The sequence below is a fragment of the Hypanus sabinus genome, unplaced genomic scaffold (genome assembly GCF_030144855.1).
Source record: "Hypanus sabinus isolate sHypSab1 unplaced genomic scaffold, sHypSab1.hap1 scaffold_275, whole genome shotgun sequence".
NCBI lineage: Eukaryota > Metazoa > Chordata > Chondrichthyes > Myliobatiformes > Dasyatidae > Hypanus > Hypanus sabinus.
In genome coordinates, this window is record NW_026780885.1 from 241,846 (window position 1) to 269,579 (window position 27,734).

Genomic DNA, 27,734 nt, shown 5'->3' on the forward strand with positions numbered 1-27,734 from the left:
GGAGTATATTGGAAATAATTCTGGAGCGCGGCCGTTAAAGGTAAAACCGGGAAATCTGCCTGAGTGACCCCATCCCGCGGGCGAAAATGTTCACATATTCCGATGGTCAAATATCACTCTCAGTCCAGCTGTGCGTTCCTGGAGAGACATCAATTCCTTCTCCCCGGTTTGACTAAACCGATTCCCCACCAGCCTGAAACAGAAGGGAGAATAAAGATGAAATAAACAGATTACACAACAGTGTCAGTAACAGGGGACCGGGGTTAATGTTTCAACATCACTCACAGACAAATATCACCAGAAAACCCGCGGATCCGCTGATATTTTATCATATTGAATCCTAACTCTTACACAATCCGCTCCAGAGTCGGGAGTTCTACTATAAGGCGTCGAAGAGCGGGGATAGATCGGTCTGTGAGCCAGTTTGATTCCAGGTTCAGCCGCGTTAGCAATCGCTTTGTAATGATAGCTGAGACGAGATCCTCGACACCAGAATCTGATAGACGGACACGACTCAGCCTGGAGATGAGAGAGATTGAGGGTGAAGGACACAGGGAGACAGGAGACGGTACAAATCCCCAGTGTTTATCAGTAACACAATTACTGATCACATTAATGTTCAGTGTCAGACACCCAGTGACTGTAAACACTCTCCCACAGTCTAGTATTTACCACAGTTTCTGTATTTTACACTCCGGGTTCCTCAGAGCCGCAGACACCAGTTTCACTCCGGAATGTCCCAGTTTATTATCACTCAGGTCCAGATCCGTGAGTGATCGGTTTGTAATGAGATCGGTGGCAAGATCCTCAGCATCAGAATCCGTGAGACCGACGCCACTCAGCCTGGAGATGAGAGAGAGTGAGGGTGAAGGACACAGAGAGACAGGAGACTGTACAAATCCCCAGTGTTTATCAGTAACACAATTGCTGATCACATTATCGTTCAGTGGCAGACACCCAGTGACTGTAAGCACAACCTTCCACAGTCTGGTACTTACCGCAATCTCTGAATTTTACACTCCGGATTCCTGAGAGCCGCAAACACAATACTCACTCCTGAATCTCCCAGTTTATTACCACTCAGGTTCAGACCCGTCAATGATAAGTTTGTACTGAGAGCGGAAACGAGATCCTCGGCACCAGAATCTGTGAGACCGACACCCCTCAGCCTGGACATCAGAGAGAGTGAGAGTGAAGGACACAGAGAGACAGGAGACTGTACAAATCCCCAGTGTTTATCAGTAGCACAATTACTGATGACATTAATGTTCAGTGTCAGACACCCAGTGACTGTCAACACAATCTCCCACAGTCTGGTACTTACCCCAGTATCTGTATTTTACACTCCGGGTTCCTCAGAGCCGCAGACACCAGTTTCACTCCAGAATCTCCCAAATCATTCGTCGCAAGTCTAAACACAAACAGACAGATTCATGAACAAAGTGATTCAAAACCGTGGGTCTGAGGGAATTTCTCTCACTCGGATATTTCAGGAAACATAAAACACTTCAGTAAATCACTGATCGGTGTTCCCATCACCGTCAATTTCCCTCACTGTCCAGCTCCAGGGTATTCACCGAATGTCAGTAATTTAGTCTGTCGGTGTGACACTGTAAACTCCACATATTCTGTCTCTTTTCCCGATGGTTAGAAAAGTGTCCTTGATGTGAGATGGTCGGGAGGGGCAGGGATAAAGGTTGAGAGAAAGTCCCACAGTGAGGAAGATTCGTCAATGGGGAAAAGTCGATAGGAGTCGGTGGAAGAGACCCCACCTGAGGGAAAGGGATAGAAAGACAGAATCTGCAGGAGAAAGTTGATGGGGAAGAGAGATCTCTCTGGAAGAAGGGGATAGGGATGAGAGATCCCACAGGATTAAGGGGATTGGGAAGAGTGGTCTCCCAGGAGGCAGGGGGATGGGGATGTCAGTTCCCTCATCAGTATACCGATAGGAGAAGATAATCCAATAAGATAAGATGATCCAAAAATATATTGCAAGGAAGGGTTGGGTCAGAACTGAGGTCCGCAATCGGGGGAGGAGATGCGCCCATGGGGTCTGGGTACCTGGTAGTGAGCACAGTCACACAGGCGGACTGATCGTGATAGTCACACACAGGGAAGGGCAGGAGAGGACAATCTCACAATGGTATATCTTTCCTTCTCACTGGGACAGTCTGCTGACGGTCTCTTGTCCCTCAACGGGAAGGGGGCGTGAATCTCTGACCCACCTGCTGCAGTCAGTGTCGGTCTGGGTGTCTGTAACAGTGAGAAGGAACATTGTCAATGGACGTGTCACAGGCAGCGAGAAACACGGCCATTCCTGTGACTTGCTGCCATTAAAACAATGGTCGTTTTTCACTAGTCACCGACATCCCACAAAACCTTCATATTCCTGTAGTTATTTGTCACATTATCTGATTTACTACAGTTTTACCAATTTGAAACAACTCAGTTTCACAGTTCAAGAGTGAGAGATAAATCAGTACTTCAACTCCTGGCACTTGTGCAGGCCGGGGACCAGCCGCTGGATTGCTTCACACTGAATGTGGCAGTTCTCCAGGTCGAGGTGTTTTAGTGTATCACAGAGTCCGATGACATGAGACAGGAACGCGCAGTCAATCGGGGTCAGTATCATTCCACTGAAGGAAAGTGTTTCCACAGATCCCAATGAGGCCTGAGCCAGTTCACGATTCTGAGACTCAAACAGGTAGTGCAATGTGTTCAGGAGGCTCCTTTTACCAGCTTCATTCCTCGTGTTTCCACTCCGGCGTCTAACCTCCTTCTTCACCCAGTCAATAACCCGGCAGGTTGCTTCATGAGGAAATGGACCCAGAAATTCCTCCAGGCCCCGAGCTGTCATTGGGTTGGAGAGACCAGCAACAAAACGGAGAAATACCTCAAATCGCCCATCTGTCGTGTTGTGGGCTTTAGTGAGGAATTTCAGGATGTCCCCGGGATGTGGATTCAGAAATTGTGCGACTGCAGCAACAAACTCTTGGATGGTGAGGTGTGGGAATGTGTACATCACGCTCCAGGCAGAATCCTCTCTCTCCAAAAGCTCCATCAGGAACCCGGACGGGACCTGGGAAGGCTGCAGATTGTAGTTGATCAAATCTCCATTTGTAAACACAATCTTCTTCTCGGACACTCCTCTGCAGGCCATCTGACCAACCCTGAGTAACACATCACGGGGGTTGTCAATCTCACGGCCGTGGTTTTTCAGGATATTGTAAATATAGTAGGAGTACAGTTGGGTGATGGTCTTGGGAACTCGCTGCGGGTCCCTGACTCTTAGTGTGAAGAAAGGACCCAGTACCAGAGCGAGGATCCAGCAGTAGGAGGGGTTGTAGCTCATAGTGTACAGGATCTCGTTCTCCTCCACGTGTTTGTAAACAGCTTCTGCCACCGTCTGATCTTCGAAATGTCTGATGAAATATTCCTTCCGTTCCTCACCAACATATCCCAGGATTTCAGCACAGACACGGATATCAGCCTTTTCCAATAAATGTAACGCAGTGGGCCGGGTGGTCACCAGCACTGAACACCCTGGGAGCAGCTTGCCCTGGATTAAATTGTATACAATGTCCGACACTTCACACCACCACTCGGGATCTGGGCACTGGTGCTTGGGTTCTGTATCTCCCCGACTGTCCGCAAAATCGATTCTGTGCTTGAATTCATCCAAACCATCGAATATAAACAGCGATCCCTCTGGGTTCTTCCAGACCTCTCTCAGGATATTCCCAAAGTAAGGATACTGATCCAGAATCAGTTCCTTCAGGTTTATTCTGCAGTTAATGTTGTTTAAATCCCGGAATTTGAAACAGAAGACAAAGTGGAATTCTTGGTATATTTTCCCTGTTGCCCAGTCATAAACAATCTTTTGTACCATTGTTGTTTTCCCGATCCCCGAGACTCCAGACACTGCTGCCGAACATCCAGAAGTTGATCTTTTGAAGAATCTTTTCATTTTGTCCCGAAAACAATGTGAGTACCTATTCTGAAATAGATGAGCAATGTGGACTTTCTCCAGCTCTCTGCGGAGATGTTTCTGTCTCCACTCCTCGTGGTCTCTGCCTCTTGCCAGCAGCTCATGTTCCACCAGTCTCCGATCTCGAACAGTGGAAATGACCGTGAGCTCAGCGTATCGATCAACCAGCTGGAAAACCTTCACCTTCTCCCTCATCAGGATCGTGTTCACTCTCAGTGTTTCAGTTTGTGTCCGCAGAGTCTCCTTGTGTTTCTGTTGAACATCTGTGGACGGACAGAAATCGGTTGTCAAAGCCTGATCTGATGAACCCGGAACACCCACTGATTTCCCCCAATTAAAATAATTGTTAAGGACATTGTTTGGGTGAAATCGGGAGATCAGAAGTAAGCATGTCTGAAAATGAACGACGGACCAGAAATATTTCTGATCTGATTCAGATCCGCTGTTAAAGGCTCCACTCTCCCCTCTGTTGGTAGTTTGCAGATTCCCCGGTGTTCCAGCGAGCACCAAGTGCACACGTGATTCTGGAGAGGAGAGTGTTGTGTGGAGCGGGTGGTTTCACTGCTTTCACTGCTCAGCTTCTGCTGAACTGTGCAACCCTGCAGGGGTAACGGTGGTGGGGGGAGTGGGTGGGCAATGGGCAATTTTCATCATTTTTATTTTCGCATAACAGACCTGATGTTCTTGATCGTCCTTTAGGTGCATGCTGTGAGGACTGAGCCCAAAGTTTCCCTTTCCAGGCTGGTCCAGTCATGGGGTAACACACCCTGCACTACTCCACTGTCTCTTATTCTAGGAGGAGCTAGTACATGACACATGCAATAGCACCCCAACCACACATCTACAGTCTTCTCTGCTCTGAAGAGCTGGTACGTGAACTCCGGCAATAACACCCCAACCACACATCTACAGTCTTCTCTGCTCTGAAGAGCTGGTACGTGAACTCCGGCAATAACACCCCAACCACACATCTACAGTCTTCTCTGCTCTGAAGAGCTGGTACGTGAATCCGGCAATTACACCCCAACTACACATCTACAGTCTTCTCTGCTCTGAAGAGCTGGTACGTGAACTCCGGCAATAACACCCCAACCACACATCTACAGTCTTCTCTGCTCTGAAGAGCTGGTACGTGAACTCCGGCAATAACACCCCAACCACACATCTACAGTCTTCTCTGCTCTGAAGAGCTGGTACGTGAACTCCGGCAATAACACCCCAACCACACATCTACAGTCTTCTCTGCTCTGAAGAGCTGGTACGTGAATCCGGCAATTACATCCCAACTACACATCTACAGTCTTCTCTGCTCTGAAGAGCTGGTACGTGAACTCCGGCAATAACACCCCAACCACACATCTACAGTCTTCTCTGCTCTGAAGAGCTGGTACGTGAACTCCGGCAATAAGACCCCACCACACTTCTGCAGTCCCCTCTGCTCCAAGGGGCTAGTACAGGAACTCAGGCAATATGTCCCAACCACACCCCTACAGTCTCCTCTGCTCCGAGGAGCTGGTACGTGATCTCAGACAAAACAGCCCTACCACCCCTCTGCAATATCCTCTACACGGAGCAGCTGGTACATGATCTCAGACAAAACAGCCCTACCACCCCTCTACAATCTCTACACGGAGGATCTGGTACGTGATCTCAGACCATACACCCCTACCACCCCTGTACAATCTCATCTACACAGAGGAGCTGGTACATGAACTGAGACGATGCACCCCTACCACACCTCTGCTCCAGGGAACTTGGACATGGATTCAGGCAATTCCCAGATGTTGTTCGGAAGAACAGGAAGCTGAAGAGGATGTCAGAAATAACAGGGGATTCTATAGTCAGGGGGACATGTGGGCGATTCTACGGACACAAAAAGGAGACACCGATGATGCTTTGTCACTCAGGTGCCAAGGTCCAAAATGTTTCTGGACACGTCCACAATATCCTGATAAGGGAGGGTGAACAGCGAGAAGTCGTGGAACATACTGGTACCAATGACATAGGAAGTACAAAGGGAGGAGTTCAGGAAAACAGAATATAGGGAGATAGGAGGGAAGCTGAGAAGCGGGATCTCAAACATAGTAATCTCGGGATTGCTGTCTGTTCCACACGACAGTGAAAATGGGGTGGCAGATAAATCCGTGACTGAAGAATTGCAGCGGGTGTAGGGATTCAGGTTTTTGGATAATTGGGACAACCTCTGGGACAGGCGTGCTCTGTACAAAATGGACGTGTTGCACGAATTCGAGGGGGACAAATATTCCTGTGGGTAGATCTACTGGAGTTGTTGGGACTACTTTACACTAATAAGGCAGGGGATTGGAAACCAGGATGGTAGAGCTTAGGATGAGCCTACAAGCTTACCTTAGATGATAGGTATAACATGAATATCAGGAAGGACAAGCTCATGATTGGGTTCAAACGCAGACGGATTGCACCACAGATGGTGCAATCAAAAGGGCGCAGATGCAGAACTGATGGTGTTCTATTTGATTGCGCGTAGCATTTGGAACAAGGTGACGAGCTCTTGGTGCAATTATATGTAGAGCAGTATGATGTTGTGGGCGTCACTGAGTCATGGCTGTATGAAGGCCATAGTTGGGAACTTAACATCAAAGGATATCATTTGTATCCAAAGGACAGGCAGGACCAATAGATGTTGTGTTGTTATTGATTCGAGATGGAAATACATGATTAGAAAAGAGATTTAGATAGGATCAGAGAATGTTGAATCTTTGTGGGTGAAGATAAGAAATTGCAAGGGTAAAAAAACATAAAGAAAATCATATATAGGTCTCCAAATAGTAGCCAAGAGGAGGGGTTGATACAGAAAAGGGAGCTGGATAAGCACGTAATAAGGGTAATGACATAATTGTAATGGGGGAATTCAAGGAAAATAGGAGAATCAAACATACGTAAGGTGTCGAATCGCAAGAGAGGCAATTTATTGAATGCCCACGAGATAGCTTTGTAGAGCATCTTGTGCTTGAGACTACGCGGGGAGAGGCTATTTTAAATTGGGTATTGTGTAATAACCCAGATCTTAATAGGGAGCTTAAAGCAAAAGAATCTTTGGAGGCATGAAATGATGGAATTCAAGCTGCAATTTGAGAGGGAGAAGCATAACTTACATGTACTTGTATCGCAATGGAATAAAGGTAATAACAGAGACATGAGAGAGGAGCTTTACGAGGTGGGTTAGAGGGTACTCATAGGAATAACGGCAGAACTTAGGTGGCTGACGATTCTGGATATATTTCATAAGGTGCAGGATAGATATGGCCCACAGAGGAAGTTGCTCTCAAACGGAAGAGGCAGGCAACAGTGATTGACAACGGAAGTTAAGGACAGCATAAAAGCCAAGGAAAGGGCATATAATGTACCAAAAGTGGGTGGAAAAAGTGGATGAATGGAAAGGTTTTAAAATCCAACACAAGGCAACTGGAAAAGCTATGAGAAGGGAAAAGATGAAATATGGGAGCAGTCAAGCCAATAATATAAAGCACGAAAATAAACACTTTTTCAGTTATATAAAGAGTAAAAGGGAGATAAGAGTTGATATTGGAACACTGAAAAGTGATGTTGGTGAGACAGCAATGGGGGACAAAGAAATGGCCGATAAACTTAATAGGTACTTTGCATATGTCTTCACTGTGGAAGACGCTTGCAGTAGAGCACAGGCAAACCAAGTGAGTGCTACTGATATATCACAAGAAAAAGAGCTCGGCATACTGAAAGGGCTTAAGTTGGATAAGTCACCAGGGGCAGCTTGACTACATCCCAGAGACCTGAGAGAGGTTGCTGGAGAGATAACGGATACATTGGCCATGGTCTTTCAAAAATCAGTTGGTTCTGGCATGATCCCGGAGGACTGCAGGACTGCAAATGTCACTTCACTCTTTAAGAAAGGACGAAGGTAAAAAAACAAAAAGAAAATTATGGCCAGTAACCAAACCTCAGTGGTTAGCAAAGTGTATTATGGAAGTCTCTTATGAAAGTTGAGGTTTCGAGGTACTTGGAGACTAATGACAAAATAGGTCAAAGTCAGCATGGTTTCTGTAAAGGGAGATCATGCCTGACCAATCTGTTCTCCGAGGAACTAAGACGCAGGGTCAACAAAGGAGAGGCAGTGGATGTGATTTACTTAGATTTTCAGAAGGCATTTGATTAGGTGCCACATATGAGACTGTTGAACAAGATAAAATTCTTTGGCGTTACAGGAAAGATATTGGCGTGGGTAGCGGAATGGCAGGAGGCCGCAAGTGGGAATAAAAAAGGCCTTTACTGGTTGGCTGCCTTTGACTAATGGTGCTCTGCAGGGGACTTTATTGGTTCTGCTGCCTTTGTGGCAAAGTCTGCGGATGATACACAGATAGGTGGAGGGTAGGTACCAGAATGTACACAAATTGGAAGAATGGGTTAAAAAGTGGTAGATGGAATACAGTGTTGGGAAACGTATGATAATGTATTTTGGGACAAGGAACAATAGTGCGGACCATTATCTAAATGGGAAGAAGGTTCAACCATCACAGGTACAGAGGGACCTAGGAGTCCTCCAGCAAGGTTCCCAGAACTTTAATGTACAGGTTGAGGATCTGGTAAAGAAGGCAAATGCAATGTTGGCATTTATTTCAGGAAGAATCGAACATAAAAGCAAAGAGATAATGCTTAGCCCTTATAAGTATGTAGTCAGGCAGCACGTGAAGTTTTGCCAACAGTTTTGGGGATATACCTCAGAAAAGATGTGTTGCCATTGGAGAGAGTCCAGAGAGATTCAGCAGAATGATTCTGGGAATGAAGGGGTTAACATATGAGGAGCGTTTTGGCAACTTTGGGCCTGTACTCAATGGAATCTACCGAATGCTGAAAGGACCAGACAGGGTGGATGTGGAGAGTGCGTTTTCTATGGTGGGAGTATCCAGAACTGGAGGGCACAGCCTCCAAATAGAGGGGCGATCCTTCTGGAAAGGTAAGGAGGATTTTTTGAGCCAGAGAGTAGTGAATCGCTGGAGTGCCGTGCTGCAGACTGCAGTGGAGGCCGTGTCCATGTGTATATTTAAGGGAAAAGGTCCTGACTGGAAAGGGCATGAAAGAATATGGTGAGAAGGCAGTTGTATGGGATTCAGCGGACCTGGGATCAGCCATGATGGAATGGTGGAGTGGACTCGATGGGCTGAATGGCCTAATTCTGCTCCCATGTCTTGTGGTCTGATGGAGGAATAAAGGCAAATCTCGGCTCCACTTTGGATCTGAATTGTGAGCCATACCATGCTGGTGTTGGATGTTTCTATTGGAGGTCTGGCTACAGTTTTGACAGTTCTCGGGATATTTGGTGCTAAGAAAGGGAAACACAGAGGATTCTTTGGCAGTTTGAACGGGGCACGACTGCGCATGCGCGTGACGGTCGACCTGTGAGAACAGCGAGAGAGTTGAAAAAGCGAGCAGATTAACGGAGCGGACGACGTAGTAGCCTGTGACGGAGTGAAGGGAGACAGAGTAGGAAGGTTTTGGCTCGAGAGGCTTCGGCCAGAAGAGACTGAGGACAAACTTGCTCTCAATGAGGTAAAGCCGGATAAGCTCCTTTAATTAATCTAATTATCTCAGAATTAAGTAATGGAGACCGCCGTTAGGACAGCCGGGTGCTCCGATTTAGTCCGTAGGAAGTCAGAGCGAGCACAATTGTCCCTGATGACTACACCTGCAAAAGGTGCATCCAGCTGCAGCTCCTGACAAACCGTGTTAGGGAACTGGAGCTGGAGCTGGAGGAACTTCAGATCATTCGTGAGGCAGAGACAAAAATAGACAGGAGTTTCAGGCAGATAGACACCCCTAAAAGTCAGGAGACAGGTCGCTGGGTGACTGTCAGGAGCGGGAAGGGGAATAGACAGGAAGAGCAGAGCAACCCTGTGTACTTTCCCATCAACAATAAGTATACCACTTTGGATAATGTTGGTGTGGACGACCTACCAGGGACAAGTTGCAGTGGTCGCGTCTCTGGCACCGAGACTGGACCCTCAGATCAGAAGTGAAGGAGAGAAAATAGGAGAGCAATAATGATAGGGGATTCGATAGTTAAGGGGACAAATAAGAGGTTCTGTGGGAGAGATCGAGAATCCTGGATGGTCTGTTGCCTCTCTGGTGTCAGGGCCTGCGGTGTCTCGGATCGAGTTTTCAGTATTCTCAAGAGGGAGTGTGAGTAGCCAGATGTCATGGTCCATGTCAATGACGTGGATAGGAAGAAGAAGGAGGTCCTGCAAAGAGAGTTTAGTAATTTATGTGTAAAGTTGAAGAACAGGACTTCCAGGGTTGCAATCTCAGGATTGCTACCCGTGCCATGTGTAGGGAGATAATCCAGCTAAATACGTGGCTAAGGAGTTGGTGCAGGAGGGAGGGCTTCGTGTTTCTGGAAAATTGGGCCTTGTTCCAGGGAAGGTGGGACCTGTTCCGACGGTCCTGAACTGTTCCTGAACTGGAGGGGGACTATCATCCTTGCGGCAAGGATTGCTAGTGCTACTCCAGGGGGTTTAGACTAGATTTGCAAAGTGGGGGGGGGGGCAGAGTGTTAGAGCAGATAGTGAGTTGGAGGAGGAACATGATCTTGCGAGAACTGCAAGTATTGTGCATGGGCCAAAGCCAGGTCTGACATATAGAGGTTTTGAGGAAAGAGAAGTAGATAAAGGGTGTAATAGTAGTAAGGTAGATGGGCTAAAGTGCGTGTACTTCAATGCAAGAAGCATCCGGAGCAAAGGTGAATAACTGGGAGCTTGGATACATACATGGAATTATGAAGTTGTAGCCATTACAGAGACTTGGCTGGCACCAGGGCAGGAATGGATTCTCAATATTCCCAGATTTCATTGCTTTAAAAGGGATGGGGGCTGGGGGAAGGGGAGGAGGGGTGACATTATTTGTCAGGGATACTATTACAACTATAGAAAGGGTGGGTAATTTGGCAGGATCCTCGTTTGTGTCAGTATGGGTGGAAGTCAGCAAACAGGAAGGGAGCAGTTACTCTGTTGGGAGTATTCTATAAGCCCCTAGTAGCAGCAGAGATACCGAACAGCAGATTGGGAGGCAGATTTTGGAAAGTTTCAAAAATAACAGGGTTGTTAACATGGGTGACTTTAACTTCCCTAATATTGATTGACAGCTGATTAGTTCCAAGGCTTTGGATGGGACAGAATTTGTTAAGTGTGTCCAAGACGGATTCCTGTCACAGTATGTCGACAGGCCGACTAGGGGGAAAGCCATACAGATCTAGTATTAGGTAACGAACCGGGTCAGGTCACAGATCTCTCTGGGAGTGAACATCTAGGGGACAGTGGTCGCCGCTCCCTGGTCTTCAGCATTATCATGGAAAAGGATAGAAATAGAGAGAACAAGAACATTTTTAATTGAGAAAGGATACGTTATGAGGCTATAAGGCTAGAACTTGCGGGTGTGAATTGGGATGTTGTTTTTGCAGCGAAATGTACTATGGACATGTGGTCGATGTTTAAGGATCTCTTGAAGGATGTTAGGGATAAATTTGTCAGGGTGAGGAAGAGAAGGAATGGTAGGGTGAAGGAACCATGGGTGACAAGTGAGGTGGGAAATCTAGTCTGGTGCAAGAAGGCAGCATAATTGAGGTTTAGGAAGCAAGGACCAGATGGGTCCTCTATTCATTGGAGTGTAGAAGGTTGAGGGGGGATTTGATCGAGGTATTTAAAATTTTGAGAGGGATAGATAGAGTTGACGTGAACAGGCTGTTTCCATTGAGAGTAGGGGAGATTCAAACTAGAGGACTTGATTTGAGAGTTAGGGGGCAAAAGTTTAAGGGAAACACGAGGGGGTATTTCTTTACTCAAAGAGTGATAGCTGTGTGGAATGAGCTTCCTGTAGAAGTAGTAGAGGCCAGTTCAGTTGTGTCATTTAAGGTAAAATTGGATAGGTATAAGGACAGGAAAGGAGTGGAGGGTTATGGGCTGAGTGCGGGTAGGTGGGACTAGGTGAGATTAAGGGTTCGGCACGGACTAGGAGGGCCAAGATGGTCAGTTTCCGTGCTGTGATTGTTATATGGTTATATGGGTCTGTTGAGGAATATAGGGTAGCAAGAAAGGAGATTAAGAAGGGGCTGCGAAGAGCAAGACGGGGTCACGAGAAGACCTTTGTGAGTAGGGTAAAGAAAAACCCCAAGGCATTTACAACTATGTGAAGAATAAAAGGATGACAAGAGTGAAGGAAGAACAGATTAGAGATAAAAGTGGGAAGATGTGCCTGGAGGCTGTGGAAGTGAGCGAGGTCCGCAATGAATACTTCTCTTCGTTATTCAGCAAGGAGAGGTATCTTGCTGACGGTGAGGACAATATGAAAGAGGTTGATGTTCTGGAGCATGTTGATATTAAGGGAGAGGAGGTGTTGGAGTTGTTAAAATACATCAGGACGGATTAGTCCCCGTGGCCTGATGGAATATTCCCCAGGCTGCTCCACGAGGCGAGCGAAGATATTGCTGAGCGTCTGGCTAGGATCTTTATGTCCTCGGTGTCCACGGGAATGCTACTGGAGGATTGGAGGGAAAGGAATTTTGTGAGTTTTACTAATAACCTGGACGTGGGTGTAGAAGGATGGGTTGGCAAGTTTGCAGACGACACTAAGTTTGAACTCTCCAACTTCCGGTAATTCCCTCCATCTCCCTTCCTACATCCCACTTTCACACTGTCTCATCTTCTAGCTGCCTATCACCTCTCATGACTCCGCCTTCTTCTACTAAACATCGTGCTTTCCCCTTAGATTCTTTTTTCACCCCTCCTGCCTGTCCCCTCCCTGCTTCCCCTCCCCCACCCCTTGATCTTTCCTCTGATTGGTATTCCACCCTCCCCCCACTTCTTTATAGGGCCCCTGCCCCCTCCTACTTTAGTCCTGATGAAGGGTCTCGACCGGAAACGTTGACTGCTCCTTTCAACGGATATTGCCCGACCCGCTGAGTTCATCCAGCTTGTTTGTACGTGTTTATTTGACCACAGCATCTGCAGTGTATTTTGTGTTTACAATGTTTGCTGGTGTTGTGGATAGTGTAGAGAATTGTTGAAGGATGCAGAGAGGCATTAATAGGATGCAGAAGTGGACTGAGAATTGGCAGATGGAGTTCAACCCGGAGCAGTGTGAGGTGTTACACCTTGGAAGGACAAACTCCAAGGCAGAGTACAAAGTAAATGGCAGGATACTTGGTAGTGTGAAGGAACAGAGGGATCTGGGGGTACATGTCCACAGATTCCTGAAAGTTGCTTCACAGGTAAATAGGGTCGTTAAGAAAGCTTATGGGGAGCTAGCTTTTATAAGTCGAGGGATAGTGTTTTAGAGTCGCGAGGTAATGATGCAGCTCTATAAAACTCTGGTTAGGCCACACTTGGAGTACTGTGTCCAGTTCTGGTCGCCTCACTATAGGAAGGACGTGAAAGCATTGGACAGGGGGCAGAGGGGATTTACGAGGATGCTTCCTAGTTTACAGAATATGCATCAGAGATTAAGAGAGCTAGGTCTTTACTTTTGGAGAGAAGGAGGTTGTGCGAAGACATGATAGAGGAAAAGAAGATATTAAGAGGAATAGATGGAATGGATAGCCAACGCCTCTTCGTCAGGGCACCACTGCTCAGTACAAGAGGACATAGCTTTAAGGTAAGGTCTGGGAAGTTCAAGGAGGATATTAGAGGAAGGCATTTTACTCAGAGAGTGGTTGGTGCGTGGAATGTGCTGCCTGTGTCAGTGGCAGAGGCAGATACAATGGTGAAATTTAAGTGACTACTAGACAGTTATATGGAGGAATTTAAGTTGGGGTGTTAAAGTATGGGAAGCAGGGTTTAAGGGTCGACACAACATTGTGGACCGAAGGGCCTGACTGTGGTATACTATTCTATGTCCTACGTTTCTTCTTTCACCGACGGGAATATGCGTTTAGCAAACTCATAGATTTCTCCAGGTGTACAGCCGAAGATCCAGACGGTAAAAAGTGTTCTGAAAAATGCAAGTGGTTACCCGTCCCCCGGACACAGCAACAGAGTGTCTCCCAAACTCTGACAGTCTCGAAACATGTCCGTAAAGACAGGTATTTAGACTCTCAGTGTGAAATACAGACTTTGAGATTTCTGTTCTATCGCTTACCTTTCAGATGCTTGGGCATTTCAGGTAAACTCCGCTTACGGTCCATGTAGACGAACTGCCCGTCACCTGTTCAAACAGGTTAACCTGCATGAAATCTATTCTGTGTAATACTGTAAATTCATCAGCACTTACATCTGTAACACACTTTAAATTGTCCACCGTACCTCGTTCCCGTATTTCATTCAATATTCCGCTCAGCTTCGGTAAATGGTGATGTAGTTTCACAAAGGATTCCCACATCACCCTCCGGGCCCCGGAGCCCTTCTCCATCACCAGATCCAGGAGGAGTTTGGAAGCGCCCGCTCGGTTTCCCTTCTCCGCGAGCTCAGTCACGCCCTCTAATGAACAACGGGGAATATATCGAGGAGCGGAAGGATGGGTACAAATCTACTCTGAATATGGACTGACCCAGCACATTCTGCTCGCCACAGATCACTAACAGCCATTGAAGTGTTCGTACTGGGGAACGATTTTAAAAGAAGCCAGCGGGGTCAATGTGGAGTTCCTGTACGTCACAGATTGCGGGGTAATAATCAACCTGACGAGTTTTAAGAGGAGCACACATGCGTGAGTGAGCCAGAAATAGAGTGGGGAGTTGAGGCTTTGTGCAAGAAAGTGTTCAGTGAGAAGCGGCGGCGGGTTTAGGTCGTTTTTGAGTAATATTTTACCTCTTTTTCATGACTAGAACAGTGGGCATGCTAGGCAGAATAGTGGAATGCTTTTCCGACAGGGTTAGCAATACAGGGAGACCTCCATTTTCTCCAATAATTACACCGTCAGGAATTTCACCCAGCTGCAACTTCCTACAGACTGTGCTGCGGAATTGGAGCTGGAACTGGATGAACCCGGGATCACTCGGGAGCCTGACAGGTTGTCTGACAGGCTATTCCCAAGGCGCAGGACACAGGTAACCGGCAGCGGGGCGGAGAGGGGAGGGAACAGGCAGCCGCTACAGGAAACTCCTCTATAACAGGTATACGGCTTTCAGTTTCGGGGTATGGCCTCGCAGTGGAAAGCCACGGTGATTATGCCTTTGGATCTGAGTTTTTCTTTGTGACTCGGAAGGGATGAACAGTGCTGAGCTGCACTGACAGAGGGAATTCAATGGTCAGTGGAACAGACTGGAGATACTATTTATGAGAACAAGGCATTTGGATAGCGGCTTGCCAATGCCTGGGATATCTCCCGTTGAGTCTGACACATTATGAAAAGGCAGGATGAACTGTCAGAGGTCGTGGTCCACGTTGTTACCAAGGACAAGAGTAGGAAGTGTGATGAGGTCCTGCAAAATCATGTCATGGAATTAGATGCTACGTTAAAGGGTATGAAGCCGAGAGCTGTGTTGTAGGGATTGCTATCAGTACCACGTGCGAATGAGGCCTGAAATAGGACGATAATACAGTCTAACGTGTGGGTGATCAGATGCTGCATTATGGAGGGCTTCAGATGTTTAGATGATTGGGCTCTCTTCCAAGGAAATGGGACATGGAGAGAGGTGAACCTTTTGCACCTGAACTGGAGGGGGACTGACAATCTTGCGGGAAGGGTTGTTAGCGCTGCATTTGGGTTTGGTGATGTGCTAAAATTGAGTTGCGGGGGATGAATAATCAGAGCGGATAATGGAGTGGCTGTGTGGGAAATGTGTTGTTAGGCCAACTTACAGAGTCAGGACTCTAAAAATGATGAAACTAATGTTCTGAGTTGCGTATTGTTTCATTGCAATGAGTATTGTAGGAAAGGCAGATGAGCCCAGAGAATTCATCAGCACATTGAATGGCAGCATTGTAACCATTGATGTGATTTGGTAGGAAGAGGCTGTTCAGCATTCCAGTGTTCCGTTGTGTAAGGCATGATTCATTCGAGCGGGATGAATTATGGAAGGAGAGGTGGCATAACTAGTCAGGAAAAATGTCCCTGCATTGCTCTAACAGGACAAACTGGAGGGATCATCTGCTGACTGCATGGGTGAAACTGAACATTAAGAAATGGATAGTCATTGGGCTTTAGAGGATCAAATTTGTAGAAAGATCACAGACAGTCACGATAAACACAAGATTATGATGGTAGGTGACAGACGTGTGCAGGGAAACACTTTGGATCTGGTGCCATTAGCTTAAAGATCATTACGGAACAGGGTACGTCTGGTCTTCGGGTTAAGAATCTAAATTGGAGAAAGGCCAATTTTAATGGACTTAGAAGGGATTTGAGGAAAATGGATTTGGACCGGTTGTTTTCTGGTACAGACGTGCTTAGTAAGTGTGAGGCTTCCGAAACTGAAATTTTGAGAGTACAGAGTTCGAGTGCATAAATGACCACAAGTACAGAGTTTGACTGTTCCTGACGGAATAAAAAGCAACAATAAGATGTTTAAGGAACCTTGGCTTTTGAGGGATATTCAGATCCTAAGCACATAGCAAGTACTGTTTCGAAGGATCAAATGAGGTACCCGACGAGTACAAGAAATGCAAGAGTTACTAAAGGAGGAAATCAGGAGAGCTAAAGATCGGCATGAGATTGCTCTAGCAGACAAAGGAAAATAGAATTCCAAACTCGTCATCAAATATATTTCGAACAGAATTATGCCAATGAACAAAATTGGTCCTCTTGAAGTTCAGAGTGGGCCTTTATGCATGAAGCTGAAAATGGTGGGGAGATTTAAATGGACTTTGTTGCGTTTATATTTACTGTTGTATGTTTCACTGCTGTCTTGCCTCACTGTAAAGACCCTGGAGATATGCAGAGTCTTTGGAGTGAGGCAAAGAATCAGTGAAATCATGGACATTATACAGATTATAGAGGAGGAGATATTTGTTGTCTTGAAGCAGATTAGCGTGGATAAATCCTTAGTGCTTTCCTTCTTTTGAGGCTAGTTCAGAGAATGCAGGTGCTCCGCTAAAGGTATTTAAAATGTCAGAGGTGGAAGTATTGGAGGGTAAGTAATGTTGTCTGTTGTTTATAAAAACTGTAAGAATAAGCCAGGGAATCAAAGGCTGGTGATCCTGACATCAGTGCTAGTAAAGCTAGTGGCAGAATGGCAGGTATTCTAAGGGACTGAATATTAGTATTTGGATGGACAAGGATTGATTAGGGATAGCCAACACTAATTTGTGTCTGGTAAATCTCGTCTAACCAGGCTTACAGCTTCTTGAGGAACTCACCAGGCAAATAATGTAAACCACTCAGTGGATGATATCCACATGAACTTCAGCATGGCCTTTGAGAAGATCCTTCATGAAAGAGCTTGATCAATAAGACTAAGTGGCTTACCATTCATGACATGGTAGTAATTTAGTTTAGATATTGGAAACGCAAGGGTAGTTAAGAGATGACTGGGGGTCTATGACTAGTGGTGTACGGCAGGGATCTGTACTGGGTCTGGTGTTGTCTGTCATATATATCAATGCTCTGGATGATGATGTGGTAAACTGTGTCAGCAAATCTGTGGATGACACCAAGGTAGTGACAGCGAGGAAGGTTATCTGAGCTTACAGCGGGACATGGAACAACTAGAAAAAGGTGGAATGGAGATTCGGAGATAGAATTTAATGAGACACATGTCAGGTGTTGCATTCTTTAAGGACAAACCACCAGAATACTAAGACATTGAGCGGTAGGACATTAAGCAGTGCAGTAAAACTAAGATATCTGGGAATACAGATCCATGGGCTTTCATAAATCAAAATATTGAAAACAGAAGTCGGGATATTATGTCGAAATTGATGTTGCAAAGGCTATTTTGAAACAATGGGTGCACCTCCCTCTCGGAAGGTTATCAATAAGAGCGTAGAGAAATATTACAGATTGTTGCCAGGACTTGAGGACCTGAGATATAGGGAAAGTGTGAATAGGTTAGGATATTATTCCATAGAGTGTAGGAGGACCAGGACAGATGTGACAGAGGTATACAAGCTTATGAAAGGTATAGATAGAGTTAGTGTGAAAAGGCATTTACTACTGAGGTTGGGTGAGACAGGAATTAGAGATCATTGGGTAACAATGACAGGTGAAAGGCAAGATGACGGGAACTTGTTCACTCGGAGTGTAAAGTGCAGCCATCGGAATTAGTTGATGTACATTCGATTTGAACGTTTAAGATCAGTTTGGATAAGTTAATTCAATGGGGGTTTATGGATGTCTCCAGTCTGGGTTCAGTTCAATGGGACTAAGCAAACAATAGGTCGGTGTGGACTAGATGGGCAGAAGAGCCTGTTGCTGTACTGTTGAGTTTGATGACTACGGCTAGCTCAAACTATGGCAGGGTCACTGTTGATTTTCCCTGAGGTACTTGCTGGTGAACCGCAGCAGGTTCACCCTTCACTGTCAGTTTCCATGTGGGGTCCAGTTTCAGCCAATAGCTGGGAACTGGCAGTGAGGAGCAGCTAGTAAATACACGACTATTGTGCATGTGTGTCAGACCGAAGCCAAATGCTGGTGATGTTGAGTAAGAAGTTTGGATTGAAATTGTCAGCTGCCTCACGTGGAATGTAGTGTTCGGTATCGTGTGTGGCTCTTCACTAAAATTCAGTCTGCGTGGCAATAAGTGAACGCACTCCAGTAGCACGAGGACCATTGGAAAGCTGCTTCTTTGTAATTCTATGTTAGCTGTAGATGTTTGGAATATTTTCAGTGATAGTAATATTGCACTTCCCGGTGTTAACAGCATATGCCGTGGTAACAACAAACTCAAATTGTAACAATCACAAGGAACAAAAGATAACAGAAACATGAGGTATGCTGTGAAAATCGATTTTAAAAAAGTCAGCAGTTCAAATGAGAGACGATAGTCAGTGTTGCCTGGTGAGTTGAAAATGGGTTTGAAGATGGACTCGAGAAATGAGCTGAGAAATATGTCACTATATATCTGATTTTGGGAAACCCGTGGGTCAGCAGGAGAACACAGATTAGTGAAAGGCCATTAAGGTCGAACATTGGGAACATGATGTGATGTCAGTCTGAGTGATGTCAAGTGGTTCTCTGTCCACCTGCAATGTCCGTCAAGCGTCATATTAGTAAAGTCACCTGTCAATCATTGCCTGTATCCTAACCTGTCTAAAAATGAACGTGGTCAGATAACTGGAAAGGGGATTGTATTGGTAAATAAAGGTTCAGGGCATCCGCAGATTAAAATTCTTTTCTTGATGTTCACCAGAAGCATTACATGATTTTCATAGCCCGGAGGCACCGTTACACCGGTTCTGTCGGTCTGTAACAGATTCAGTAGAATCTACAATCAGTCTATGTTCCTCCCACTTACGTGATACTCTCGCCCGGTGAAGTGATCCTCGCCCATTAACATGGAGCCGACTCCCTCCAGACCCTCCTCAATCGCCTGCTCCAGTCGCTCCATGTAGAATCTCGTCAACCGGAACAGGTGGTGATCCTCACATTTTGACAGGAAGGCGGAGATTGTGGAGTTCAGATCTGTAGTCAAGCATGGAACATAAAATAGTAGATGTACCATGCGTATGCGGACACGATGCCAATTGAAACCAATCCCATCTTTAGGAACACGGTCAATGTCCCTCCGTTCCCAGCCTACTCATGAATTCAAACGCCTCTCAGATGCTGCTGAGTATCTGTTTCCAGTCCCTCCCTCGGCAGCACATTCCAGACACCGATCACTCTCTGTGGAAAACATACATCCTAAATCCCCTTTAAACTTTACCCTCTAACCTTAAACCTATTCCCTCTGGGATTTGTGGTGAAACTCGTCTGCACCCTCTCCGGACCCTTCACATCATTCTCGTGATGTGGTTACCAGATTTCTGCACAATACTGAAATTGTCTCTTAACCAAAGTTCATCTAGTTATCGCCCAACTTTAACAAATACCTCAACTCATCGTTAGCACGCTACCAACTGTGTTACCTCTTTCATGAGAGCTATCCATATCCAAGACCCGTCTGTACAACAAACTTATTAAGGGTCCCAGATTTCAGTGTGCACATCGCTAGCGAACTTGACCTCCCAAAGTGCAACTTCTCATATTTGCCAGAATTAACTCTGCCTGGTGACAGTCTGTTCATATTTCTAATTCGATGCTGAGCACTTTGAAAACAGTCCCAAATTTACTCAACACTGTCAACTGTGTAAATCGACTAATGAGTGCGCCCACGTGGTGTTACAAAGTATATCATTTTGAGTGATGCATAGTTTATTATGAATTTATTTAAATCACACACGACGCATGGCGAACCAGTGATCTTTGAGGACACTACTGGTCACACATCTTCAGCCAGAATAACGCTCCTCCTGTCCTGATTCTTGAAGCATTTCCAGGAGATCTTGGTGTCTGACAGTGTCAAAAGCTTTTGTATAGTCGATTAAACATAGGTAGATGTCTTTTTTTACCTGGATGGCTCGTTCACAGATCATTCGTAGCATGAAAATTGCATTTCTGGTTCCAGTGTTTTCCACAAAGCTCCATTGTTCTTTAATGGATTCTGGTTTTAAAAGCGTCTTGCTCTCATTCTGATTACTCTGAGAATAATTGTTCCCACCTGGTTCCTCAGGCTTATTGTACGATGTAACTCACATTCTGTTGCTCCCTCTTTCTTTGGAAGTGCGACGAACACTGATTTACTTAAATCATCAGGTATCTCCCCATGATCACAGATTTCATTTGCTATTTCTGTTATTTTCTCTATTCCAAATTCTGCTAAGGCCGGTATCATTTCAACAGCGATGTTGACTGGACGAGTTGCTCTGTTACGTTTTGTTTTATTTATGGCTGCTCGAATCTCTGATTTTAGAATGTTAGGTCCTTCAAGATTCTTCTTTATGTTCGGCTAGACTCGGACAAGACAGCATCCATTAGAATAGAAGGAGAAGTGAGTGAGTATGAAAATACCATGACAGGCAAGGTTGTGTCTTTTCACCTGACTTCTTCAACCTGTATAGTAAAAATGTCTTGAGAAGTATCAAAGACATCAAAGGACTCACAAATTGGAGGCCAGAATATAAATAACATCCGATATGCTGATGACATCGTACTAATAGCTGACTCGGAAACAGAATTTAAAGAACTACTCACTATAGTGGCAGCACAAAGAAATTGAAGAGGCCTCTAAATCAACACTAAGTGGACAGAAAGCATGGGCATCTCCAGAAAGACAAACATCCCACAATGTGTGATCAAGATCGGAAATACAAACATCAAACAAGTCAACAAATTCAGATATCTTGGCAGCCAAATAGCAAGCGATGGCAGGTGCGACACAGATATCAAATACAGATTAGCAATGGCGAAACAGGCTTTCCAGAAAATGAAGACCATATTAACAGACAGAAAGATGAGTCTGTACACTAAAAACAGAATACTGCAGTGCTACATTTATTCTATCCTGACTTATGGAAGTGAATGCTGGACTATTTGCCCAGCAATGGAAAAGAGACTAGAAGCAGCTGAATTATGATTATCAAGAGAATGTTAGAATATTAAAATATCATGGGCTACACACAGGTCAAATGAAGAAGTTCTCAGAAGAGCACAAGCAGTTAGATCACTCATAACAACAGTAAGAGAAAGACAACTCAGATTCCTAGGACACATCATGCGGAAAGATGAACTACAAGAACTTATACTGTCTGGAAAGATCGACAGGAGCAAACTCAGGTGGCTGCATATCGGGGAAATGAAGTCATCCAAAGAGCGAGGGATAGATCCATGTGGAAAGCAATGGTCACCCACACCCGCATCGGACATGGTACCTAGACAGACAATCCTATTCTATTCGATGTGCCCAAAACAACTTTTAAATCAATGTACAAATTCTCTAATTAAGATTCCTTAATTCCTTAAGATTCCTTAACCTGAAACGTTGATACTTAATTTCTCTTTATAGATGCTAGCTGACCTGCTGAGTTCCTCCAGCATTTTGTGCGTTGCCTTCTCTACTTATCATTTTGTTTTACTTTAATCTTATTCGCCAAGGACATTTCATTGCTTCGGTAGCCCTCCCCCCCCCCCAGATTCCCTGTTTAAAATTGCTCCTGTTCACTGCATCCCGCATCCAGTCGGTTCTCCCTCAATATAACGTTCTTTAGCTCGGCCACAAAAGACAGACAGCGGGAATCTCCGCTCAGCTCCATTGTGCAACAACCCGGAAATCCGGGGAGAATTCACCATTGTCCTTCCAAACGAGAAAACAACATCTGTTTTTCACACTGGCTGTTGGAGGCATTTTCCACATCAGTTTGTACCAAATATTCTGTCTGTTCCCTGGATTGTTGCATTGCCCGCTGCTGTATTCCTGAGCTTCATCTACTTATTCAGAAGCTCCTTCTCCTTTCACTCAGGTGAAGATTTGCCTGGTGAGCGGAGCGATTCGACCATTCCCCTTGTTAGGTCCTTGTGCTGGAGCTGCTGAATTGTTCCAGTGCTCAAAGTCGCTTTACCAGTAGGATCAATGACCCCGTTTGATGGTACTTTTTCCCTGCCCCTTTATCGCCTAAGTTTATTCCACTGAACTATTGATGACTTGACTACACGTCTAACATAAGGACAGGGTTTTAATAAGAGCACAGTGAGCATACCTGTGTCCATTCTGACTCTGACTGAAGTTAGTTGATTGTTGTCTTCTTGACTGCCGTCCGAGTGGAAGAAAGCCCCACCTGCTGGCAATGACCTGAATTACACAAATAAAAGAGAGAATCAGTGACTCTGAACTTCATGATTTTAACCACTTTTGTAAGGTCACTGCTCACTCTCCGACATTCCTGGGAGTAAATGGAGATTGGAACAAAGACCTCCAACTGAACACAAATTTCAAAAAGATAGCAAGGAAATATAAGGAAACGTTTTTAAAGGAGTGATGCATTGAAGCTGAAGAAGCCAACAGAATTGGACAATGAAACTAGATATCTGTTGCGGAAGATTAGAGAAATCAAAGGAACACTTCATGTAAAATGCATATAGGAAAATGAGTACAGGGAAGGACCTTACAGAAGCAGAAGACATCAAAGGGAATTGGCAGGTACACACAGAAGAATTGCAGACAGATCCAACAGCGAAGACACCTGCAATGACTCCCTCAGCGATCCAGAGCCAGACATTCTGGAAAGTGAAGTCGAACGGGAGATAGAAAACATTGCCAATAATAAAGCTGCAGGATATGACGGGAGTCCAGTTGAATTGTTTAAAACTAAAACAATTTGATGCTGTACTGAAAACAAAAACAACAATGAACTTAAGGCTGGATATAGATCCGTTTTTATCTCAATTCCCAATAAAGGAATGTTGAAATTACCAAACTATTTCACATGGTAGCAAGTTAATGCCAAAGATCATTCAAGCAAGACTCCAGCAATATATAGATCGAGAACTGCCAGAGGTGAAAGTTGGTTTTAGAAGAGGCAGAGGCACCAGAGACCAAATTGCTAACCTACGCCGGATAATGGAGAAATCGGGGTAATTCCAATAAGGTATTTATCTATGTTTAATTGACTGCTCTAAAGCCTTCGATAGTGTGGACAATAATAAACGATGGCAAATTCTTAAAGAAGTGGACATATAATCTGCCTTGTGTGAAACGAAGATCAAAAAGCAACAGTCAGAACTGAACACAGAACAACAAACTGATTCAACATTGGGAAAGGAGTGCGACAAGGCTGCTTACTGTCACCATACTTATGTAATCTATATGCTGAACACATCATGGGGAATGTTGGTCTCGCGGACTCAAAGTTGCCAGATGAAAAACTAACAACCTCAGATTCTACTGTAATGGCTGAAAGTGAGGAGGATCTGAGGAAGCTTCTGATGAAAGTGAAAGAAGAAAGTGGAAAGCTGCCCTCTTGATCAATATTAAGAATACCGGCCAGTCCTATCAGCTCCGTGGTAATAAGTGGAAAGGAATTGGAAATAGGAACAGATTTTGTCGGTTCAACGCCTTTTATAGATGGCAAATGTAGCCACGAAATTAAACATCTCTTGTTTCTGGGGAGGGCAGCAATGGGAAATTTATATAAAATATGATGAAGTGCAGAGACGTAACAATGCCTACGAAGGACCGTAGAGTCAAGTCTATGGTATTTCCAGTTGTGATATATGGCTGTGAGAGCTGGACTATTGGTAAAGCTTAAATGCAAAAGGAGCAACGCCTTTGAACTTGGATGCTGGAGGAAAGTGTTAAGAGTTTGTTGGACAGCAAGTAGATCCAACAAGACTATACTTGGTAAGATACAGCCAGAATGCTCACTAGATCCAACAAGACTATACTTGGTAAGATACAGCCAGAATGCTCACTAGATCCAACAAGACTATACTTGGTAAGATACAGCCAGAATGCTCACTAGATCCAACAAGACTATACTTGGTAAGATACAGCCAGAATGCTCACTAGATCCAACAAGACTATACTTGGTAAGATACAGCCAGAATGCTCACTAGATCCAACAAGACTATACTTGGTAAGATACAGCCAGAATGCTCACTAGATCCAACAAGACTATACTTGGTAAGATACAGCCAGAATGCTCACTAGATCCAACAAGACTATACTTGGTAAGATACAGCCAGAATGCTCACTAGATCCAACAAGACTATACTTGGTAAGATACAGCCAGAATGCTCACTAGATCCAACAAGACTATACTTGGTAAGATACAGCCAGAATGCTCACTAGATCCAACAAGACTATACTTGGTAAGATACAGCCAGAATGCTCACTAGATCCAACAAGACTATACTTGGTAAGATACAGCCAGAATGCTCACTAGATCCAACAAGACTATACTTGGTAAGATACAGCCAGAATGCTCACTAGATCCAACAAGACTATACTTGGTAAGATACAGCTAGAATGCTCACTAGATCCAACAAGACTATACTTGGTAAGATACAGCCAGAATGCTCACTAGAAGGCTTGAAAAGCTCAAATATTTTGGCCACATCATGAGAAGACGGAATTACTTGGAGAAGAATCCAAGGTAAAATAGAAGGCAAAAGAAGGAGAGGATGACAGAGACTATGATGGATAGATAATATTATTCAGGAAATGGGTTTGACCTTGGGGGATCTTAGAGAGACAGTTTCTTATAAGAAGGCTTCGTGTGCAGAAACACTGTTTTATTTGGCTGAATTCATGGATTTTCATTTATGTTTGAATGACTATTGAATTTGAACATAAGTTGGACAATGATTGTATCATAAACAAAATACAGAATAAATATAAATGTTTTCGGTCAATAACAGACTTGTAATTGTTGCAATTTGTTCTTCAGATAAGTTGATAGTGCAGACAGGGAACAACTAAGCACCAAGTATCTGACCCACAGCATCTAATACCACAGTCTGCTGGCCCGATGTGGCTCTGTTTACTCTGTTATTTAAACCCAGACACCTGAAACAAAGACCAACCACAGGGTTCCTCTAGCTCAAGGTGCCATACAGTAAGATCATCCCTTGCCCTCAAAATCACCCCAGCACCGCAATTGCCGGTCAACACTTCACCAGTGTCCCCCACAATATACTGAATCCTTTTTCGTCCTCGCTAGTTCAGAGGATATTAACCCCTGTTTTCCCACTTCAATCCGTCGCCTTTACAGCTCCGCAAACTCCTTGTCGAAGATGAGTGACATTTAAAAGAAAAGAGCTTATTGGATTTTTCCCATGAGTCAGGATACTAAACAAGTAATGGGATCTACGGGAAGGGACTCCTTAATGGTGAAGCCCATTGGCTGCTGTGCTAAAGTAACATTTGCTGCCATTAATAGGAGATAAGATAAATCCCGTCACTTCACGGCAGTTATCTGAGAAACGCCAGGCACGCGCAGCGTGAACAAATCGTCTCAACCTCAGCCCGGGAGCGCGCGGGTGACGATGCTCCGCGCGAGGGCGCGCGTGGGCGGTGGGCGGGGCGGTGAGCTGGTGCGTACAGTAGATGTGGAGACGGTAGAGTCAGGGACAGGGAACGGGGAGCGCGGTCTTCGGTCCCGTACTGTGCTGGCCAGCTCACCGAATGAGTCAAAAGTTATACCCACTAATGCAGCGGGGGCATACAATTAATGCACAAAGCTGAACGCAAATCATTTAATCAAGCAAACGGCTTGTGTTCAGCTCAACTATTCTAAGTAAAATCATATCTCCTTCCACATACGAGTAAGCTTACATTAATTAAATTGTCAGAATTTTTCCAGTCAACACAACAAAACACAGAAGTGGACCACCCGGCCCCTCGAAACTGCTGTGCAGATAATGAGATCACGACCTAACTGATCTAAAATTTCATTACATATTCTCTCTTGTCCATCCCTGTAACACTTCAATCCCGCTGTTTATCAAAAATATAGGCCTTCAACAGAATCGCAGTCTTTGCCTCCACTGGCCATTGAGCAGAGGAGCTCAAAACACTCACAATCGACACAGGATCAGTCGATGCACTCGTCTGAAATCGTAAATTCTGGAAAAGGAACAGGTGTTCACTGTAAATCTCTCACACCCTTGCTTCGAATCAGATGGCCGTCGTTCTTAATCTTTACCTAAACTGTGGAAAATGTCAAGCATGCAAACAGGAAACAGTAGGAACACATAAATCACCACCACCAGAAGTGGCTTAAAAAAAACCAAATATCTTCTTGATCGCTGATCCAATGCACAAACAACTGATTGTTTCGAAATAAAGGTCCGAAATAAATATCAGAAGATGAATTATTCTCACCTCAATTCCCGAACGATATTCTGACAGTATGGATACTGTGAATCGTTACTTACAAATAACCCCTCCCACTGCCCGACACGGATCTCTCATAACCATGGCAACACAGACAATGATGGAGGATCTCAATAGGTCAGGCAGTATCTCTGGATGAGTGTAAACTGTCGACGTTGCGGATCGAGTCCCTCCATCAGGACTGGACTGGAAAGGGGAAGAGGGCAGATGATTGACTGATTTGGAAGGTCCGGCTTGTTGTTCTGTGAGACTCGGGCTTCAGGGTCTACGAGTAAGCGGCTGCCTGTCCGGTCACATTCCTCAGAACAGGGAGCGGCCGCTCCGCTGAAATCAATTCCAAACCGGTTCGACTAGAGACTGTTGTTCAAATGTGAAGGAAGTTTAATATTGTATTTACCCTTTCTGCTACATGGCGCGATGTAAAGAACATGACCTATAGCCTTCAAGGTAACAGTATCTTGTTCCATAGATGCTGCCTAGCCTGCAGATTTGCTCCTGCATTTTGTGTGTGTTGCTCCGATTTCCCGCATCTACTGTTTTCTTTAGTTTGAGAAAGATCGGTGGCGGGTCACTGCCCTGTGAGATATTTCATATGTCACTACCGGGGTGAAAGATGCCTTCTGCTCGCACTCAGTAGAAACCACCCTGAGGAGTATTTGTGGTTGACGGCAAAGTCTTCGTTTCTCTTAACGATTTGGACAATGATCGACTCGTTACCAAGAACATATCAAGACACCGCTCTCCCACAAAATTCACTCGCGATCACGACCAAAGCCAAGCCTCACAGTAAACGCTGTATAATTGTACAGAATCATAGACAACACTTACCTCTGATGTTTAACCGGACGGCGTTCAGTGTGGTCCCGGGAAATCACAGTCTGACTACCCGGGTGATCGACAATGGTCCTGCACTGGTGTGCTTGCCCTGTACGGAGA

The 27,734-nt window shown here is 45.1% G+C and overlaps 1 protein-coding gene across 1 annotated transcript; it reads right to left on the bottom strand.

Annotated features, from left to right (window-relative positions):
• Window positions 1-68: 68 nt before the first annotated feature.
• Window positions 69-27,734, bottom strand: LOC132388164 (NACHT, LRR and PYD domains-containing protein 3-like). The gene is made up of 11 exons (XM_059960514.1): window positions 27,627-27,734; window positions 22,663-22,754; window positions 19,383-19,549; window positions 14,293-14,464; window positions 14,129-14,194; window positions 2,484-4,251; window positions 1,325-1,411; window positions 999-1,169; window positions 673-843; window positions 352-519; window positions 69-193 (listed from the first exon to the last, which is right to left on the bottom strand). The coding sequence occupies exons 2-11, from the start codon at window positions 22,670-22,672 to the stop codon at window positions 91-93; spliced, it is 2,883 nt and encodes a 960-aa protein (XP_059816497.1). The 5' UTR covers window positions 22,673-22,754; window positions 27,627-27,734; the 3' UTR covers window positions 69-90.

Bases quoted from the DNA above. Each gene is read 5' to 3' on its own strand.
- LOC132388164 (XM_059960514.1), bottom strand. The intron at 14,465-19,382 runs GTAAGTGGGAGG...TGTTCATTAGAG, and splicing joins TCACCGGGCGAGAGTATCAC to GGCGTGACTGAGCTCGCGGA. The intron at 194-351 runs GTAAGAGTTAGG...CTTCTGTTTCAG, and splicing joins CCGACTCTGGAGCGGATTGT to GCTGGTGGGGAATCGGTTTA.